Source organism: Thalassophryne amazonica, chromosome 5 (assembly GCF_902500255.1).
Source record: "Thalassophryne amazonica chromosome 5, fThaAma1.1, whole genome shotgun sequence".
Taxonomy (NCBI): Eukaryota; Metazoa; Chordata; class Actinopteri; order Batrachoidiformes; family Batrachoididae; genus Thalassophryne; species Thalassophryne amazonica.
The window spans coordinates 123064274-123086939 of NC_047107.1; the positions used below are offsets into that span (position 1 = coordinate 123064274).

The 22666-nt window shown below is 42.1% G+C and overlaps 1 protein-coding gene across 1 annotated transcript in view; it reads right to left on the minus strand.

Moving 5' to 3' along the window:
* The window catches only part of LOC117511240 (glutathione S-transferase theta-3-like), a 27050-nt gene extending 4587 nt beyond the window's left edge, over positions 1-22463 (minus strand). Inside the window, exons 1-3 of the mRNA XM_034171246.1 lie at positions 22307-22463; positions 14236-14323; positions 10283-10439 (exon numbers count right to left, since the gene is read on the minus strand). Of these exons, the coding sequence (XP_034027137.1) occupies positions 10283-10439; positions 14236-14323; positions 22307-22412 (351 nt within the window). The 5' untranslated portion in view covers positions 22413-22463. The remainder of the gene's footprint in view (positions 1-10282; positions 10440-14235; positions 14324-22306) is intronic.
* Between the last annotated feature and the right edge of the window lie 203 nt (positions 22464-22666).

The window sequence follows — 22666 nt, forward strand, 5'->3', positions numbered from 1 at the left end:
CCGCGCGTCGGGACGCAGCCGGCGCGGTGCGGCGGCACAGGAAAAACACCTCCGTGTTGATAACCATTTGTAAAATTCAGGCGGCTTTTGATGGCTTTCAGTGGAGTGAGTATATAAGAAATTGTTTATCAGCTGGAGATGTTCCAACTTGTCCTTAAGGCTTCCAACGGAGGTGTTTTTCCTGTGGCGGAGCGTCGCAGCGGCTGCGAGCCGACGCTGCAATCCGCCCGCACGTCTTTCATTAAAAAAATCTCCTTTAACAGTGGAATATCCGGATAAAATGCTGAAACCGACTTCTTCTGAAACTTCTCTGTTCTCTCACGACGTCCTGGATCAATAGAGCCTGAAATGTGGAGGTTTTCAGCTTGAACAGGCTGACAACGGCCCCTGAGAGCGCTGCGCGACGTCTCGCACCATGGGAAGTCCTTAAAGCGACAGTATCACCTCAAAATCTCTCATCAGCCATTAAAATTTTCATCAAAAACCAGCTTAATTTTTCGAACCGTGTCCACTTCGATGTGTCTCACAGGTTTAGAAAAAATTTTGATCAAACAAGGCGCCAGTCTCTCAGCAACTTTTCAGACAAAGGAATTCCGACGAGGGGCTGGATGACTCCTCCCACAAGGAGTGCTCACAGGCGAATGACGTCACCGACAGGCGTGGAAAAACTCACGCATGCGCACGAGGGTTCAAGCATGTCTGACGTAAAAACATATGAATGAAATCCATATAGTTTTTGAAAAAAATAAAAAGGACCTATACTTTATTGAGAGACCTCGTATTTCCTCAGTGCATGATGAATGATCGGGAACGGACTTTGAGACTGACTGTCTTATGCTATCAAATGATTTCATTCAATTAACTTTGGCATACCTTGGGACTGTATATAAGTGGCATGAAAACTGAATGTACTGGTTTTTGTCTTCAGACCTGTACTCTGTGTGACATCGACCTTTAAAGCTTTAAGTACCAAAAGAGCTTAGGAAAAACTACCTAAAAACAACAAATGAGACACCAGAGGAAACAGGTTTCAGTTTCTAACAGTTAGTAACAGAACCTTAAAATCTGATCTTACTGGGACAGGAAGCCACTGAAGAGACACCAAAATGGGTGTAATGTGGTCCAACTTTCTGCTTCATATCAAAAGTATGGCAGCAGCATTTTGAACCAACTGGAGACCCCTAATGCTGGACTGCGGTAAACCAGAAAATAGAACATTGCAGTAGTCCAATCTAGAAGAGATAAATGCATGAATCAGGGTCTCAGCATCAGCCATAGACAGGATGGGATGAATCTTCGCTATATTTCGCAGGTGGAAGAAAGCAGTCCTTGTAATGTCTCTAATGTGGAGGTCAAAGGACAACATAGGATCAAAAATTACCCCACGATTGTGGGTTATCTGTGTGTTTTATTTTGGTAGTTATTGTGGTGTGGGTTTTTTTTTCTGTGCAGCTTTGGATGGTACTTTGTGTTAGTACTCTCTCGTCTTCCACTATGTCTTGGTGTGGGCGTGTCTGGTTCCCTCTTCTTTGACCATGCCTTCTTCCTGCTCATCCTCCTCCACCTGCATCTCATTGTCTCTGATTACTTCTGTTCTTAAGCCCATTGTTTCCTGCATTCCTCTGCCTGATCGTTTGTGCTTCATGCTTGCATTTCTAGCCTTCATGTCCCAGTGTCGTCCCTTGTCTTTTTCATGCCGTGTTCCAACCTCTCTCCTGTTTACTGACCTCGCTACCAGTCTAATGTTTTGGACACTGTTGCTTTGTGCTGCTTGCTATACAGTGTACCGAATCCAGCATAAACCATGACTAAAGCCTGTTGAATAATCCTTCCTGTGGCTGAGTCCTGCATTTGTGTCCTGCCTTGTTCAGTCTGCAACCATGACACAAGGTTCCTCACTGTGTCGTATAACTGAGTATCATCCGCATAGCAGTGAAAGGTAATCCCAAAATGCCGCAATATGTGCCCAAGGGGTGCTATATAAAAGGGACGGACACCAACTTTCATGTCACTAAGGTTAGAGGTAGTGTTTGTTCTGAATTCCCCACTTTCACCACTAGGTGGAACCATTTACCAGCTGACCGGACTCGTCTGTGATATGTTTTGGTCAGGCTTTGTTTTAGGCACACAAAAGTGCCTTTTGGGGTCTTTATTTGCACTCTGCTGCCATATTTCAATGCGCATATTAAACAAATATGTAAGACTGCTTTTTTGCATTTGCGCAATATCTCTAAAATTAGAAAGGTCTTGTCTCAGAGTTATGCTGAAAAACTAATTCATGCATTTATTTCCTCTAGGCTGGACTATTGTAATTCATTATTATCAGGTTGTCGTAAAAGTTCCCTGAAAAGCCTTCAGTTAATTCAAAATGCTGCAGCTAGAGTACTGACAGGGACTGGAAGGAGAGAGCATATCTCACCCATATTGGCCTCTCTTCATTGGCTTCCTGTTAATTCTAGAATAGAATTTAAAATTCTTCTTCTTTGTCAATCAATTTTATTTATATAGCGCCAAATCACAACAAACAGGTGCCCCAAGGCGCTTTATATTGTAAGGCAAGGCCATACAATAATTACATAAAAACCCCAATGGTCAAAACGACCCCCTGTGAGCAAGCACTTGGCGACAGTGGGAAGGAAAAACTCCCTTTTAACAGGAAGAAACCTCCAGCAGAACCAGGCTCAGGGAGGGGCAGTCTTCTGCTGGGACTGGTTGGGGCTGAGGGAGAGAACCAGGAAAAAGACATGCTGTGGAGGGGAGCAGAGATCAGTCACTAATGAGTAAATGCAGAGTGGTGCATACAGAGCAAAAAGAGAAAGAAACACTCAGTGCATCATGGGAACCCCCCAGCAGTCTAAGTCTATAGCAGCATAACTAAGGGATGGTTCAGGGTCACCCGATCCAGCCCTAACTATAAGCTTTAGCAAAAAGGAAAGTTTTAAGCCTAATCTTAAAAGTAGAGAGGGTGTCTGTCTCCCTGATCCGAATTGGGAGCTGGTTCCACAGGAGAGGAGCCTGAAAGCTGAAGGCTCTGCCTCCCATTCTACTCTTACAAACCCTAGGAACTACAAGTAAGCCTGCAGTCTGAGAGCGAAGCGCTCTATTGGGGTGATATGGTACTATGAGGTCCCTAAGATAATATGGGACCTGATTATTCAAAACCTTATAAGTAAGAAGAAGAATTTTAAATTCTATTCTAGAATTAACAGGAAGCCAATGAAGAGAGGCCAATATGGGTGAGATATGCTCTCTCTTTCTAGTCCCTGTCAGCCTAGAGGAAATAAATGCATGAATTAGTTTTTCAGCATCACTCTGAGACAAGACCTTTCTAATTTTAGAGATATTGCATAAATGCAAAAAAGCAGTCTTACATATTTGTTTAATATGCGCTTTGAATGACATATCCTGATCAAAAATGACTCCAAGATTTCTCACAGTATTACTAGAGGTCAGGGTAATGCCATCCAGAGTAAGGATCTGGTTAGACACCATGTTTCTAAGATTTGTGGGGCCAAGTACAATAACTTCAGTTTTATCTGAGTTTAAAAGCAGGAAATTAGAGGTCATTCATGTCCTTATGTCTGTAAGACAATCCTGCAGTTTAGCTAATTGGTGTGTGTCCTCTGGCTTCATGGATAGATAAAGCTGGGTATCATCTGCGTAACAATGAAAATTTAAGCAATGCCGTCTAATAATACTGCCTAAGGGAAGCATGTGTAAAGTGAATAAAATTGGTCCTAGCACAGAACCTTGTGGAACTCCATAATTAACCTTAGTCTGTGAAGAAGATTCCCCATTTACATGAACAAATTGTAATCTATTAGATAAATATGATTCAAACCACCGCAGCGCAGTGCCTTTAATACCTATGGCATGCTCTAATCTCTGTAATAAAATTTTATGGTCAACAGTATCAAAAGCAGCACTGAGGTCTAACAGAACAAGCACAGAGATGAGTCCACTGTCTGAGGCCATAAGAAGATCATTTTTAACCTTCACTAATGCTGTTTCTGTACTATGATGAATTCTAAAACCTGACTGAAACTCTTCAAATAGACCATTCCTCTGCAGATGATCAGTTAGCTGTTTTACAACTACCCTTTCAAGAATTTTTGAGAGAAAAGGAAGGTTGGAGATTGGCCTATAATTATCTAAGATAGCTGGGTCAAGTGATGGCTTTTTAAGTAATGGTTTAATTACTGCCACCTTAAAAGCCTGTGGTACATAGCCAACTAATAAAGACAGATTGATCATATTTAAGATCGAAGCATTAAATAATGGTAGGGCTTCCTTGAGCAGCCTGGTAGGAATGGGGTCTAATAGACATGTTGATGGTTTGGATGAAGTAACTAATGAAAATAACTCAGACAGAACAATCTGAGAGAAAGAGTCTAACCAAATACCGGCATCACTGAAAGCAGCCAAAGATAACGATACGTCTTTGGGATGGTTATGAGTGATTTTTTCTCTAATAGTTAAAATTTTATTAGCAAAGAAAGTCATGAAGTCATTACTAGTTAAAGTTAAAGGAATACTCGGCTCAATAGAGCTCTGACTCTTTGTCAGCCTGGCTACAGTGCTGAAAAGAAACCTGGGGTTGTTCTTATTTTCTTCAATTAGTGATGAACAGTAAGATGTCCTAGCTTTACGGAGGGCTTTTTTATAGAGCAACAGACTCTTTTTCCAGGCTAAGTGAAGATCTTCTAAATTAGTGAGACGCCATTTCCTCTCCAACTTACGGGTTATCTGCTTTAAGCTGCGAGTTTGTGAGTTATACCACGGAGTCAGGCACTTCTGATTTAAAGCTCTCTTTTTCAGAGGAGCTACAGCATCCAAAGTTGTCTTCAATGAGGATGTAAAACTACTGACGAGATACTCTATCTCACTTACAGAGTTTAGGTAGCTACTCTGCACTGTGTTGGTATATGGCATTAGAGAACATAAAGAAGGAATCATATCCTTAAACCTAGTTACAGCGCTTTCTGAAAGACTTCTAGTGTAATGAAACTTATTCCCCACTGCTGGGTAGTCCATCAGAGTAAATGTAAATGTTATTAAGAAATGATCAGACAGAAGGGAGTTTTCAGGGAATACTGTTAAGTCTTCAATTTCCATACCATAAGTCAGAACAAGATCTAAGATATGATTAAAGTGGTGGGTGGACTCATTTACATTTTGAGCAAAGCCAATTGAGTCTAATAATAGATTAAATGCAGTGTTGAGGCTGTCATTCTCAGCATCTGTGTGGATGTTAAAATCGCCCACTATAATTATCTTATCTGAGCTAAGCACTAAGTCAGACAAAAGTTCTGAAAATTCACAGAGAAACTCACAGTATCGACCAGGAGGACGATAGATAACAACAAATAAAACTGGTTTTTGGGACTTCCAATTTGGATGGACAAGACTAAGAGTCAAGCTTTCACATGAATTAAAGCTCTGTCTGGGTTTTTGATTAATTAATAAGCTGGAATGGAAGATTGCTGCTAATCCTCCGCCTCGGCCCGTGCTACGAGCGTTCTGGCAGTTAGTGTGACTCGGGGGTGTTGACTCATTTAAACTAACATATTCATCCTGCTGTAACCAGGTTTCTGTAAGGCAGAATAAATCAATATGTTGATCAATTATTATATCATTTACTAACAGGGACTTAGAAGAGAGAGACCTAATGTTTAATAGACCACATTTAACTGTTTTAGTCTGTGGTGCAGTTGAAGGTGCTATATTATTTTTTCTTTTTGAATTTTTATGCTTAAATAGATTTTTGCTGGTTATTGGTGGTCTGGGAGCAGGCACTGTCTCTACGGGGATGGGGTAATGAGGGGATGGCAGGGGGAGAGAAGCTGTAGAGAGGTGTGTAAGACTACAACTCTGCTTCCTGGTCCCAACCCTGGATAGTCACGGTTTGGAGGATTTAAGAAAATTGGCCACATTTCTAGAAATGAGAGCTGCTCCATCCAAGGTGGGATGGATGCCGTCTCTCCTAACAAGACCAGGTTTTCCCCAGAAGCTTTGCCAATTATCTATGAAGCCCACCTCATTTTTTGGACACCACTCAGACAGCCAGCAATTCAAGGAGAACATGCGGCTAAACATGTCACTCCCGGTCCGATTGGGGAGGGGCCCAGAGAAAACTACAGAGTCCGACATTGTTTTTGCAAAGTTACACACCGATTCAATGTTAATTTTAGTGACCTCCGATTGGCGTAACCGGGTGTCATTACTGCCGACGTGAATTACAATCTTACCAAATTTACGCTTAGCCTTAGCCAGCAGTTTCAAATTTCCTTCAATGTTGCCTGCTCTGGCCCCCGGAAGACAATTGACTATGGTTGCTGGTGTCGCTAACTTCACATTTCTCAAAACAGAGTCGCCAATAACCAGAGTTTGTTCCTCGACGGGTGTGTCGCCGAGTGGGGAAAAACGGTTAGAAATGTGAACGGGTTGGCGGTGTACACGGGGCTTCTGTTTAGGGCTACGCTTCCTCCTCACAGTCACCCAGTCGGCCTGCTTTCCCGGCTGCTTGGGATCTGCCAGAGGGAAACTAACAGCGGCTAAGCTACCTTGGTCCGCACCGACTACAGGGGCCTGGCTAGCTGTAGAATTTTCCACAGTGCGGAGCCGAGTCTCCAATTCGGCCAGCCTGGCCTCCAAAGCTATGAATAAGCTACACTTATTACAAGTACCATTACTGCTAAAGGAGGCCGAGGAATAACTAAACATTTCACACCCAGAGCAGAAAAGTGCGGGAGAGACAGGAGAAGCCGCCATGCTAAACCGGCTGAGCTAGTAGCTGCGCTAAGCTAGCGGATTCCTAAAAACACACAAAGTGAATAATGTGTAAATAATTTAGAGGTGATTCAGCAGAGGGAGTGCTTTAGTTAAGGCACGTGAAGATTACACTGTGAAACAAATCATTATCTAGGTAACTAGATCAATCTAACTGCGCAGATTAAACAGCTAACAGATACAGAAAAACACCGCTGTGCTCCGGAACAGGAAGTGATACAATACCGCAGTGAGAGCCAACCACCAGTTCTTACTTATAAGGTTTTGAATAATCAGGTCCCATTTTATCTTAGGGACCTCATAGTACCATATCACCCCAATAGAGCACTTCGCTCTCAGACTGCAGGCTTACTTGTAGTTCCTAGGGTTTGTAAGAGTAGAATGGGAGGCAGAGCCTTCAGCTTTCAGGCTCCTCTCTTGTGGAACCAGCTTCCAATTCAGATCAGGGAGACAGACACCCTCTCTACTTTTAAGATTAGGCTTAAAACTTTCCTTTTTGCTAAAGCTTATAGTTAGGGCTGGATCAGGTGACCCTGAACCATCCCTTAGTTATGCTGCTATAGACTTAGACTGCTGGGGGGTTCCCATGATGCACTGAGTGTTTCTTTCGCTTTTTGCTCTGTATGCACCACTCTGCATTTAATCATTAGTGATTGATCTCTGCTCTCTTCCACAGCATGTGTTTTTCCTGGTTCTCTCCCTCAGCCCCAACCAGTCCCAGCAGAAGACTGCCCCTCCCTGAGCCTGGTTCTGCTGGAGGTTTCTTCCTGTTAAAAGGGAGTTTTTCCTTCCCACTGTTTCCAAGTGCTTGCTCACAGGGGGTCGTTTTGACCGTTGGGGTTTTTCCGTAATTATTGTATGGCCTTGCCTTACAGTATAAAGCGCCTTGGGGCAACTGTTTGTTGTGATTTGGCGCTATATAAATAAAATTGATTTGATTTGATTTGATATTTGATTTAATTATTTTCTGGCTATTGAAGAGAGTGGCCACATGAGTAAATGTAAGTGGGTATTTGATGATATTTCAAGGTTTATTCGTTTGAACCTGTTGTACTATACAATTATGGTTTATATTGCCATATCGCATTTGCTGCATGTTGCAGTGTTAGTGGTCTGAACTTACTAGCTGTACAACATGTGTTAACGATGTTAATATGCTAACCCATGGTGGTGCTCTGTCTTTGCAATGTTTATACTTTCATTGAACAATTAATACATGCTTGTATATCTGTAACCAATTTGGAGCTAGGCTGATCGTTTGCAGTGACGGGCCACAGGTCCTTTAAACAGTTTTGTTGGTATAGGATCAAATAAACAGGTTCTGCTTTTTGTTGACGTTACGAGTTTCGTCAGCATGCCAAGTGAAATACTATCAAATTCTGTAAATCTAGGTAATACCTCAGTAGTGGCGCCCACCTCAATAGCAGGGTGTAGTGGCTGGGTTATGTTTAACCTAATGTCTTCTATTTTTTCTCAAAGTAATCATGGGCAGTAAAAGGAGAGCGACTTACAGGTGGCTGTCCACGTACAAGAACTTTGAGTTATGCTTGTTTTTATTGATCAAATCAGAATAATAGGTCCACTTTGTGGCCAGTAGTGCATGCTTAAAGCCCAGGTTACACATAGACGGTTTTGTCGGCGGGCAGTACGTAGACCGAAGTTCGCGGTAGTTCCAGCTGTTTTCGCGGTGGAAAGGGGCGGAGCATTTCGCCGGCGTTTTGAGCGCCGTACTAGCCGCAAATGCGCGGATAAAACGCCGCTAAATCCGCCGAATAAAGCGGCGTTTTGACACCGTAGCATGCGGCACACGTCAGGCAACGGGGCTTAATACCCAGTTCTATCCTTTACAATCGCCGGTTAAGACGCGCGTGAGAACGGCGGTGTTCTGCTGCCGCCGATAATGCCCTGTGTACCGCTGGATTTATCCAGGCAAATCCTGCATTCCTCCAGGAACTTTGCATATAGGCACCGCCCCCAGAGTATAATAGGTTGAAGCAGCTGTCAATGCAGGGGGAGGGAGCTCATCTCTCAGCTCATCTCAGCCTTTTCTTCTCCTTCCTTTTTTCCTCCTCAACGTGTTGCTCATCTCCACTACAGGGCTCTCCTCTCCTTCTAAACCAGACCTCTTGGTAAGTCTTTGCCGCTGCCAATTTACTTTTAGGAGGCTTACTGGAGCTTCTCTGCAAAAATATCTGGAGCTGGCCGCAAGTGAGAGGCCTGCATGCAGCGCGCTAGCATTTTTATATTGACCGCCACCTATCGGCCGTTTGGAACGCCGTTAACTGGGAGGTGGCGTTTAGAACGACGTACTGTCCGCTAGCGCCGCCGTTTTGTCTGCCTCTGTTGCCGGTTAAAACGCCTCTGAGGACACCGATGTGGGCTCTATCGCCGTTTTACACGCCGTTGATTAGGGATACAATGCCGGCCGCCAATTACGGCGGTGTAAACTGCGGCACTACAGGAAGGAGCAGGATGACACGGCGATTAAAAAGTATCAAACGCCGTTGTTCGCGTTGTCTCCGTCGTCACGCGAATTCTCCGGGAGTGCTCCCGGAATTATTTGACATGTTGAGTAATTTTTTCGACGATTCCCGGTAAAGCCGGAACTAAGCCACGCCCCCTAGTGCCGGCATTGACAACGGCGTTTGATCCTTAAGACGGCCAAAAACTCTTCTGGGACGCTTCCAGGAGCTCTTACCGTCTATGTGTAAACGGGGCTTAAGATGGCATCACGCCACGCGAGGTGGAATACTTCTAATTTTGAACTACGCCATTTTTGTTCTAGACCTCTAGCCTTATGCTTGAGGTCACGCAAGTAATCACTGAACAAAGGTTACTGTGGGTTTGTTTTGGGGGGGGGGGGGGGGGGGGCATGGTTTTAAGCATTCATGTCGAGTGTAGTTCTGAGCGCTGAATTTAAACTGTCCGCAAGACTGTCTACTGAGTGGGCATTTTCCAAACATGACGCTAAAATATCAGGCAGTCCAGCTTCGATTTCAGTCGTAGTTGATGCATCGCCGCAGTGATAAATAAGGTTGCTGTTTCACTAAACATTGCAACGAAACTGTAAACTTAATAAGACACAAGAGGCATGATGTCAGTATTTTTGCCAGCAATACCCTGAAGGAGGACCAAATCCAGGGTATTTCCACTCGTGTGTCGAACCCTGAATGCATTGCTGAAATCCTAATATATCCATAATTTCCATGAATGATTTGCAGTAATATTATTTCAAACAGACTTTTAGTCAGAATAATAGGTATAGATGTGTCAGTGCTGAGGAATGAGCCCTTGATGCATTTTCATGTTTTGATGTGTAACAACACGCGATTATCATTTCATATTTAATATTACTTGTACCACCTGCTGGCTTTACATGCATCAGGTGTGGATACAAGAATACTACAAAGTTGGAGTTTAAAGTTGGAGTGATGTTTCATCATTGAACATTTTTCTACATGGTGAAGCAGATCAGGTTATCACATAGTTCTACCTTGAGCAGGAAGACCTTTGATCCAAGAGCTCTGGTGTTCAAGTGCTGCCAAGACAGGTATTCATTAACACGAGCTCGCTGCTGCAGGTCCGCTGGCATCCAGTGGTCTGCAACTAAAGTCGGGTATTTCTGCACCATGTACTTAAGGATTGCAATGCTGGAAAAAAAAAACATGCAAATGCAGAGAATAAAGGATGGTCTTTCTGTATATTTCATGTGTGAGAGTGACTGGTTGTCTCTGTAACGGACTGGGCGACCTGCTCAGGATGCATCCTGCAGCTCTTCTAATGTACGACGAGATAAACTACAACAGCTGCAGTACGTGAAGAGGATGCTTCTTCCAAGAACAGTCTTCAGACCATCAGAGTGGAAGCCAGCTCTCTGCTAGATCAAGTGTTTAAGATATTTTTGCATGTTCTTCAAATGAACTGTAATTTTCAAGTAAGAATTTTTATTATTTGTACTGTATTAACAATTTCCTGATTTTTGCTCTTAACATCAATAAAACCACATGTTCAGAGCATTTTCATTTTTTTTTTGCCGATGTACAATAAATCAACTGTTGGTGGATCTGTGTCAAAGTTCTTGTAGGTTGTTCTCGATGCATAAAGATTTTTTAAACATGAAAAATTAAAACTACACTGTCATCTAGTGGTGAAGTTGCAGACTGCATTATTGTGGATCACGATTTTGTCTTTGTATCTTGAATGTTCATGCTCCCTAGAACTCTCTAGTGTTAAGCAATATGTATGATTGTCCATAATCTCTTGGGCGAAGATGAAGACGAAGAAGAGGAGGAAAACATTGCCACGAACAGCGGGAGAAGAAGAAAACTAGAAGGGTGGAAATGAGAGTGGGGACTTTGAATGTTGGTAGTATGACTGGTAAAGGGAGAGAGCTGGCTGATGTGATGGAGAGGGGAAAGGTAGACATATTGTGTGTGCAAGAGACCAACTGGAAGGGAAGTAAGAGCAGGAGCATCGGCGGTGGGTACAAGTTGGAAGAGAAATGGTGTTGGGGTCATTTTAAAGGAAGAGTATGTTAAAAGTGTGTTGGAGCTTAACCGAGTGTCTGACAGGGTGATGAGTGTGAAGTTGGAAATTGAAGGGGCGATGATGAATATCATCAGTGCATATGCCCCACAAGTAGGTTGTGAGATGAAGGAGAAAGAAGATTTCTGGAGTGTGTTAGATGAGGTGGTGGAGAGTGTGCCCAAGCATGAAAGAGTGCTGATAGGAGCAGACTTCAATGGGCATGTTGGTGAAGGGAACAGAGGTGATGAGGAAGTAATGGGTAGATATGGTATCAAGGATAGGAATGGGGAAAGACAGATGGTAGTGGATTTTGCAAAAAGGATGGAAATGGCTGTGGTGAATACCTACTTTAAGAAAAGGGAGGAGCACAGCGTAACATATAAAAGTGGAGGAAGGTGCACACAGGTGGACTACATTCTTTATAGGAGATGCAAGCTAAAAGAAATCACAGACTGTAAGGTGGTAGCAGGAGAGAGTGTCACTAGACAGCATAGGATGGTTGTTTGTAGGATGACTTTAGAGGTAAAGAAGAAGAAGAGAGTGAGAGCTCAACAAAGGATCAGATGGTGGAAGCTGAAGGAGGAAGACTGTTGTGTGAAATTTAGCGAGCAGGTGAGAGAAGCAATTTTGGACAACTGGAAGAGTACTGCAGATGTGGTGAGGAAGACAGCTAGGGCAGTACTGGGTATGACATCTGGACAGTGGAAGGAAGACAAGGAGACTTGGTGGTGGAATGAAGAGGTCCAGGAAAGCATAAGGAGAAAGAGGTTGGCGAAAACGTTTTGGGATAGTCGGAGAGATGAAGAAAGTAGACAGGAGTACAATCAGATGCGGCGTAAGGCGAGAAGAGAAGTGGCAAAAGCAAAGGAAAAGGCATATTGCGAGCTGTACAAGAAGTTGAATAGTAAGGAAGGAGAAAAGGACTTGTACCGATTGGCCAGACAAAGGGACAGAGCTGGAAAGGATGTACAGCAGGTTAGGGTGGTAAAAGATGCACATGGTAATGTGCTGAAAAGTGAGGAGTGTGTGCTGAGAAGGTGGAGGGAATAGTTCGAAGAGTTGATGAATAAAGAAAATGAGCGAGAGAAAAGGCTGGATGATGTGGTGAGAGTAAATCAGGAAGTAAAAGAGATTAGCAAGGAAGAAGTGAGGGCTGCTATGAAGAGGATGAAGAGTGGAAAGGCAGTTGGTCCAGATGACATTCCAATGGAGGCATGGAAATGTCTAGGAGAGATGGCAGTAGAGTTTCTAATCAGATTGTTTAATAAAATCTTGGAAAGTGAGAGGATGCCTGAGGAGTGGAGACGAAGTGTGCTGGTTCCTATTTTCAAGAACAAGGGTGATCTGCAGAGCTGCAGTAACTACAGAGGCATAAAGCTGATCAGCCACAGCATGAAGTTATGGGAAAGAGTAGTAGAAGCTAGGCTTAGAAAACAGGTGAAGATCTGTGAGCAGCAATATGGTTTCATGCCGAGAAAGAGCACTACAGATGCAATGTTTGCTCTGAGAATACTGTTGGAAAAGTACAGAGAAGGACAGAAAGAGTTACATTGTGTGTTTGTGGACTTAGAAAAAGCTTATGATAGGGTGCCAAGAGAAGAGTTGTGGCATTGTATGAGGAAGTCTGGAGTGGCAGGGAAGTATGTTAGGGTAGTACAGGACATGTACAAGAACAGTGTGACAGCGGTGAGATGCGCAGTCGGAATGACAGACTCATTCAAGGTGGAGGTGGGATTACACCAAGGATCAGCTCTGAGTCCTTTCTTGTTTGCAGTGGTGATGGACAGGTTGACAGATGAGATCAGACAGGAGTCCCCATGGACTATGATGTTTGCAGATGACATTGTGATCTGTAGTGAGAGTAGAGAGCAAGTTGAGTCTAGTCTGGAGAAGTGGAGATATGCTTTGGAGAGAAGGGGAATGAAAGTCAGTAGAAGCAAGACTGAGTACATGTGTGTGAATGAGAGGGAGCCCAGTGGAATAGTGCAGTTACAAGGAGTAGAAGTGGTGAAAGTAGATGAGTTTAAATATTTGGGGTCAACTGTTCAAAGTAATGGAGAGTGTGGTAGAGAGGTGAAGAAGAGAGTGCAGGCAGGGTGGAGTGGGTGGAGAAAGGTGGCAGGAGTGATTTGTGACCGAAGAATATCAGCAAGAGTGAAGGGGCAGGAGGAGAAGAGGGAGACCAAAGAGGAGGTTCATGGATGTGCTGAGAGAGGACATGCAGGTGGGTGGTGTGACAGAGGAAGATACAGAGGACAGGGTGAGATGGAAATGATTGATCTGTTGTGGCGACCCCTAACGGGAACAGCCGAAAGACAAAGAAGAAGTCCATAATCTCTTGGATAGATGGTTATGAATGTTATATTCAATCGTGCACATAACTGGTGCTCGGGTGCTTGTGTGTGCTAAAACAATAAATGGATGTGCAGCAGAAAACACGTTGGGAAGCGTTGACAACAGTCTGAAGGAAAAGCACTACCCTCCGTGTTTTCTGCTGCACATCATTTATTTTTAGTATGCATGAGCACCAGTTATGCGCACGTCTGGCTATATTCCATTTCTGCTAATAAACACCCTAAATCTTACACATGGTAACTTTAAATTACTCCCAAGTTTTAGCAATAGTTACAAAAAGAAGATCCTTTCATTAAAATGATAGATTTTAGAAATAAATGCAGAGCAGGCCAGTGCATTTGTTCATCCAATTGAAGCAGGGAACCTTTGAGTTAAAGTTAGTGAACTTTCACTGCTGAATTCTTCCAACAGCTTTGTACTGATCACAGTCTTTTTATATGCAGAAGTGGTAATCTGATTGACATAATCCACAGATGTAATCTCAGAGTATCAAGCAAATTTTATTTCCCATCTTACATTTTGTACCTCCACAAGTCAGCAAAAGCTTGAGATCTTTCACTTTACCTTTCTGTCAGAATGAAGTCTCCATCCTTCATAACAGGAACCTTCCTCACAATACTGATTTTTCCAAACTCCTCGCTGAACTGCTGCCCTGAAAATACACACAAAACATTCGCAACATATTTTCAAAGAAATGGAAAAGAAATACAGTATGCAGCATGAATTCTACCAGAGGACTCAGATTTTTAAGTAGTTGCTCAGAATCTGTTAATTAACATCAGCTTTAATCTCTAAACAAAGCATTACTACTCAGCTCTCAACCAATAGGAACTCCAGAAAACACCAACATTTTCAATCACTTCTTGCTGTTTACCGATCACTGTCGGGACATCCCCTCCTCCACCCCGTTCTCACCAGTTTGTCTCTATCCCCTGCCTGGGAGCAGGCTCCGCCCCTGCGATTTCCATCAGCAGGATTCGTGATCATCTCATATCCACTCTCTATAATGCTGAGAACCAGCACCAAATCTAATTCCACATGGATTATAACGCCTGTGCATTATATTGTCCACTGAAATGATTAACTTTAACTTGCCTTCTGAGCCCTTCTGGTAGACGTGCCTGTTGTCAGTTTTTGCATGCAGTGTAAAAATCAGTGTAATCACAGGCCTCAAATTGCAGAGTTGTTCTGGAATGTGCTCTTCAGCATTTGGGAGGAAAACGATAAAAGTGTTTATTTTCTTTCTCCAGCTCCTGTTTTTCTCCTCCACCTCAGGGACATGAGCAGTGATATGTAACATCCCACAAACCAGCTGCAGTTATGGAGACGTAAACATTAAAACTCCCCCGTAAGATACTCTGGATATACATGTCAGCTTTATGGGTGAAAGTTGAAAATGTAATAGGATAGCAAAGATTCTCTGGCAAGAAGGGAATCCAGATATAGTTTAAGAGGTTGTGCAAGTTTTATGAAACCACCAGTAAGAACAAATGTAAAGGGTTTTTGTGTGTCTGTGGTTGGGGTGAAGAAATGGAATGAATGTCAACAGAGGTTAGAATGAGTGGTACCTTAGTAAGATTTAAGAAATTACTCAAAAAGAACATCATGTCTAAGTATCATAAAGAAGCAAATATAATTTGATTTATAGGGAATGTTCAATTTATAAGTGGGATTTATTGTATATTTGAATGTGTGGGTATGTGTATGCGTATGTGGATATATAGATATGGGTAGGTGTATATGTATCTATGTATATAAGTGACCGTGTATATGTATGTATATATATGTATATATTTATGTATGTAATGTATATACGTATGTATATAGGTATATATGGCACAGCCCAAGCAGAGGGTCACCCCCAAGAGCCTGGTCTGCTTGAGGTTTCTTCCTTATAGGGAGTTTTTCCTCACCACAGTTGCCTAGTGCTTGCTCTGGGGGTTGGTTGGTAAGGTTAGTCCTTACTTGCGTAAAGTGCCTTGATTTGACTTTCTTGTGATGTGGTACTATATAAATATAATTATAAGTGAATAGTATATTGATGTGTATGTCTGTGTGTCGACATGTAGTAGTGAATTTGTATTTATGTAAATATGACTGATTAGAATTGATGGACTTGTACTAGCAGGGGTGGGCGCGAATAAGCTTTGCTTCAGCCCACACCCTTTCGGACTCACTAGGTTTGTTTATGCGTTTGTGGAATTGTTCATTTTTTTTCTATTTGAATATTTTGTGTACCAAATAAAAAACTTTGTCACTTGTCACACACACACACACACACACACACACACATATATATATATATATATATATATATATATAAACACAAAACTTGTATAAACTTTGATGAAAGAATATGAATATAAAAAAAAAGAAAGAAAAAAAAGAAGGGAAATCCTTGTGCCTTAAAGACACATTTACAACCACAGAACATTGAACATTCAAGTGATGTGCTGCAAACTGGTTAAACTAATTTTCACTACAAATTTACAAGAACAATGTACAAGTTTAAATGTGTGGGCAAAAATAATCTATTATCCAACTAGGACGGCACTCAGAGACCTGCACGTCTTTGGATGTGGGCACCCGGAGAGAACCCACGCAAACTCCACAGGTGGGAATCGATCCCATGACCTTCTCGTTGTGAGGCAACAGTGCTAACAACCATGCTGCCCTGTCAGAATCTGCCATTTGTAAAATTTTTTGGGACTTCTTGTAAAAGTGTTTCTGCACTTCCCAGTCACCTTAGTAACTTCAGCAACAGGTTCAAACTCTCAGTCCCACCCTTTTTGGAAACCAAACATAGGCACTGCCCTCTAATGATTTTTTAAAATAAACTGTTTGCAATATTGGGTTAACTCAAACAAAATATCAAACAAATAGATAAGTAAAGACATGCTGGTTAAACTGATAACTTCAGTTTAAAAACACACACACACACACACACACACACACACACACACACACACACACACACACACACACACACACACACACACACACACACACACACACACACACACACACACACACACACACACACACACACACAGGGTTCCTGAGCACTTGACATTAAATTTTTCTTATTTATGAGCGCTCATCTTTATGCTGAACCTCAACTTCACTGACTGTTCTCATATTTTCACACCCCACCAGCTCTTGAGGAAAAACTACACTGTAAAGGTGTAAAACCTTAAAAACAAAGCAAAATTAGAATTTGCAAAACACCAAGATGTTTTTTTTTCAACTGTCAGATGGACTGGAGCTGCAGCTGATGAGGTCTTCTTCTTTGTCTTTCAGCTGTTCCCGTTAGGGGTCGCCACAGCAGATCAATCGTTTCCATCTCACCCTGTCCTCTGTATCTTCCTCTGTCACACCAACCACCTGCATGTCCTCTCTCAGCACATCCATGAACCTCCTCTTTGGTCTCCCTCTTCTCCTCCTGCCTGGTGGCTCCATCCTCAGCATCCTTCTCCCTCTCTCTTGGCACCCTATCATAAGCTTTTTCTAAGTCCACAAACACACAATGTAACTCTTTCTGTCCTTCTCTGTACTTTTCCAACAGTATTCTCAGAGTAAACACTGCATCTGTAGTGCTCTTTCTCGGCATGAAACCATATTGCTGCTCACAGATCTTCACCTGTTTTCTAAGCCTAGCTTCTACTACTCTTTCCCATAACTTCATGCTGTGGCTGATCAGCTTTATGCCTCTGTAGTTACTGCAGCTCTGCACATCACCCTTGTTCTTGAAAATAGGAACCAGCACACTTCGTCTCCACTCCTCAGGCATCCTCTCACTTTCCAAGATTTTATTAAACAATCTGGTTAGAAACTCTACTGCCATCTTTCCTAGACATTTCCATGCCTCCATTGGAATGTCATCTGGACCGACTGCCTTTCCACTCTTCATCCTCTTCATAGCAGCCCTCACTTCTTCCTTGCTAATCTCTTTTACTTCCTGATTTACTCTCACTACATCATCCAGCCTTTTCTCTCGCTCATTTTCTTTATTCATCAACTCTTCAAAATATTCCCTCCACCTTCTCAGCACACACTCCTCACTTGTCAGCACATTACCATGTGCATCTTTTACCACCCTAACCTGCTGCACATCCTTTCTAGCTCTGTCCCTTTGTCTGGCCAATCGGTACAAGTCCTTTTCTCCTTCCTTACTATTCAGCTTCTTGCACAGCTCGCAATATGCCTTTTCCTTTGCTTTTGCCACTTCTCTTTTCACCTTATGCCGCATCTCCTTGTACTCCTGTCTACTTTCTTCATCTCTCCGACTATCCCAAAACTTTTTTGCCAACCTCTTTCTCCTTATGCTTTCCTGGACCTCTTCATTCCACCACCAAGTCTCCTTGTCTTCCTTCCACTGTCCAGATGTCATACCCAGTACTGCCCTAGCTGTCTCCCTCACCACATCTGCAGTACTTGATGAGGTCAATAAGCTTAAACAGAATGGCGACCACTTTGGTGAACGAGAACGCGGTGGAGGGATCATGTGTAGGTGGAGCTCGGTCTGAAGTCCACAGGTTTTTTCCACAGCCTTCGCTCGCTGTCGGTCCCTGCCGTGTTCTCTGAGCGAACTAAAGCCCATTTATTCTCCCTTCAAATGTTTACTTTTGCTGCCAGCGACCCAAAGCACACAGGCCATCATGGATAAGCAATGTGACCTTTGCCCTCAGCTTGGTACACACACACACACACACACACACACACACACACACACACACACACACACACACACACACACACACACACACACACACACACACACACACACACACACACAAAAAATTAAACATCACTGACATTAACACATTTATGTTTCTGATGAGCTACAAGTTCGCAATTCAGTCAGAGATGGATCCAGGCGGATGCAAACCCAAAATGTGAGTAAACTGCTTCTTTTGTAAAAAAATTTTTTTAAGTGTGTTTCTTTACCTTTATTTATTTATTTTTTCTCTTTACCGTTATTATTTAAGTGTTTTATTTATGTGTGTGCTGATTTATTTATTATGTGCCTTGCCGGGAGTGTGCAAAATTTCGTTATGCCTGCATAATGACAATAAAGATCTTGATTGATCTTGATTGATTGACTCTTTTTGCCACTGAACAGGCGATCATAGATGAGGTAAATGTGCCGTGTACTTAAACATTTGACAACTACACATTATTTATAATGCAGACACTAAGCAGGGGTGGTGGCCAAGTGGTTAGTGGGTTAGTGCACTTGGTTTCATTGTGGAAGGTTCACGGCTGAAATCCCACCGATCTCACATTTCTTCTTGTAATGTGGAGTTGCGTCAGGAAGGACATCCCGTGAAAAACTTGTGCCAATTCAACATGCAGATCCACCTTAGATTTCTTGGTTTTCCCAAGTGAAAACAAGGGAGCAGCCAAAGGGACTTAATGACAAAAGTAATAGTAAATAAAAATTTAATGAAAATCAGACATTGCTTTTGAATTGTGATTCAGCAGCATCATAAAAAAAAACAAAAAACAACAACAACAAACTAATGAAACGGCCTGGATAAAAGTGATGGTACCCTGAAAAAAGATTGAAAATAATTTGACCATAGGTACATGTTAAACTAGAGCACCGTGTGCATGGAGCGCAAACCTCCGCCAACGCTAGTTTACAATTCTACAAATTTTTACCTTGGAAAAAAAACTTTCAAAGTCCTGTTAGAAGTTGCTTTTCAAACAATAAAATATAGTACAAAATATAGATCAAAAGGGATTTTCAATATTAAATTCAAATGTCCACAAAATCCAAAGTTCGGATCAAACTTTGTCAGGTGAGAGTGAGCGTCAGTCTGCACCTCACATTCAAATATGAGAGTGATTGGGGCACGTTTGATTAAGATATAAGGTAAAATATACATTAAATGGGGTTTTCAATGTTAAATGGAACACGGTGGAGGGATCATGTGCAGGTGGAGCTCGGTCTGAAGTCCACAGGTTTTTTCCACAGCCTTCGCTCGCTGTCGGTCCCTGCCGTGTTCTCTGAGTGAACTAAAGCCCATTTATTCTCCCTTCAAATGTTTACTTTTGCTGCCAGCGGCTCAAAGCACACAGGCCGTCATGGATAAGCAATGTGACCTTTGCCCTCAGCTTGGTGCACAAAAAAAAAAAAAAAAAAATTAAACAACTGAGATTAACACATTTATGTTTCTGATGAGCTACAGGTTCGCAATTCAGTCAGAGATGGATCCAAGGGGATGCAACCCCCCCCCCCCCCCCCCAAAAAAAAACCAAACAAAAGATGCGAAGACAAATATGAAAAAAAAAGAAAAACTTTTTGTGGATACCACATATATGCTGTGCAAAGGCATGCAGATGTACAGTGCAACATCCTGTTGCGTAAAAGATTAAATAGGTTTTGTATCCGGTGCTGGTTCCAGATCGTTTCAGCAGCGGGGGCCCGGTTGGGGTGGTACATCTTCACTGCACTGCAAAAGTGCAAAAGAATGTTTTCACTAGTATTCCAGGATTTTTACAAGTTTTGGCAGCACAACAATGGATTTATTAACTTTCTTGAATTACTCATCTGCTTAAAATGATCTCTGCAGTTCCCTCTCCTGTTCTGTCTGAGTGACCTGTGGGGGAATTTCAGGCATCTACATGTTTTAACTCGATACACAACAGGGGAACCAAGAGAAGCTGTTTACTGGCTATACACCATGTATGTGCTGGCACACAAATTATGCAGAAGAAGAAAATAGGTAACACATTTTTCAAAGGTGGCAATGAATTATGCAAAGTTTCTATAATGAGTTGGAATGGGGTGTGAGCCCAGAATGTTTTTACACCCTTAGACCTTTTAATTTAACCAGATTAGTCCCATTGAGATCGAGATCTTTTGCAAGGGAGACCTGGACAATTATAAAGTTTCCAATTCATCTAACCAGCATGTCTTTAAATGTGGGAGGAAACTGGAGCACCCGGAGGAAACCCAAGCAAACACAGGGAGAACATGCAAACTCCACACAGAGAAGCCACAGGTGGGAATCGAACCCATGACCTTCTTGCTTTGAGGCAACAGTGCTAACCACTATGCCACCATGCTGACCTTAGGCCTTAACAGTTTTCAGAAGAACTCAAACCTTTTATGTCCTGTTACTGTCTTAATGCATGTGTAAACTTCTTATCATATACATACTGTAATTATTATTACTACTTTTCATTTGATTTTTAATATGCTTTTAATATATAGTAGAATTACCACCCCCTGCTGGAATGGCGTGCGAGTCCAGAATCTAAATATCAACGTCCCTTGTTCAGTGTTGTTAGGTAATATCCATAGTTTCTCCAAAAATATTAGACTGATCATGCACGCACACAGAGCTTTTTGTCTTTTCTGCCACAAGCACACCCACAAACAGAGATGGTGGCGGCAGACATCAAATGCAGTACACTTCTCACTCATGGTAAAACCAACATGACACTTAACTAAACTGACTAAGCCAATTGAACTATAAAAACACAATAAATCAATAATGCTAACAACACTGTTAAACTAACATGAACCACAACAACATTTAAAACTCAAAATCCCTGAACTCCTATGGTGCATCGTAGCACAACATCTATTGTTCAGTGTTGCTAGGTAATATCCATAGTTTCTCCAAAAATATTAGTCTGATCACGCACGCACACAGAGCTTTTTGTCTTTTCTGCCACAAGCACACCCACAAACAGAGATGGTGGCGGAAGACATTAAATGCAGTACACTTCTCACTCATGGTAACACCAACATGACACTTAACTAAACTGACTAAGCCAATTGAACTATAAAAACACAATAAATCAATAATGCTAACAACACTGTTAAACTAACATGAACCACAACAACATTTAAAACTCAAAATCCCTGAACTCCCGTAGTGCATCGTAGCACAACATCTATTGTTCAGTGTTGTTAGCTAATTTTCCTAGTTTCTCCAAAAATATTAGTCCTATCAACTTTCCGTTTTGGCAGCGTTCAGCCTTGGCGCAAAATACATAAGCATACCGAATGGCAAATATCAGCTTTCCCCAGTTTATCTTTGATCAAAGCCATACATGCGCACACACACAGAGGCCACTTAGCTATTATAAGATAGCTAGATCGATAGGTAGATGCTCAGCTAATGCATCCTTACATAAATCCATTGTTACATCACTTAAAAAAAAAACAAACTACTGGTTTCTATGCCTGTCATTTTAAATGTAAAGAGTTGCTGCTGGCCACACCCCCTCACAGAGACCACAGACTGGCCGAGGGGGCGTGTCCCACAGAGAACAGGATGTTTCAGGACAACATTAATGAAAAAGCAACAAAGTTACAAACTTGAACAACTTGTGGTATGTTTAACAAAACTCAGCCAAAATTAAATGCAAAGTTAGACTTAAAAAAAAAACCTTTACAAACTATGACCCCTTTAACGGGTAACATGAGCAGCTGGAAAGAAGCCTGCAGACAGCAGTGATTACATCTGAATGGGTGTAATCAGAGCAGAAAGAGGGGGAAACATTCCTGCCTTTCAAATGAAGCCTGTATGTTTAACATTATTACAGCAATGTAGAAATTATTCTAAATTATAAAACTTATCACTAAAAGAAAAATTTGTGTGTGTGTGTGTTTTACCTTTGACAAGTTCAATCAGTTTAAATTCAAAAGGAATGCCGATGATTTTGGCAAACATGAAAACGGCGCGGCAGGGCTGAGAGATGAGGTCCAGGTACAGCTCCATGGTGTGCTCCTCGTCCTGTGTGCTCCTGTGTTCTGTCTGTTCTCCTTTAAAGCCCAGAGTGCAGGAGGAGAGGAAAAAAGGTTCTGCCTACAGGGCCGTGGATCATTCACTTAAGGGGGAAAATAAATCCACAGGGTTTTTTTTCTGAATTAACAACTTGGTTCTCATTAGTTCAGAAAAAAACAAGGAATTTTGTTACTTTTATTAAAAAAAACATCAAGTGGATGGATTCGGCTTCCATATACACTTTTTTG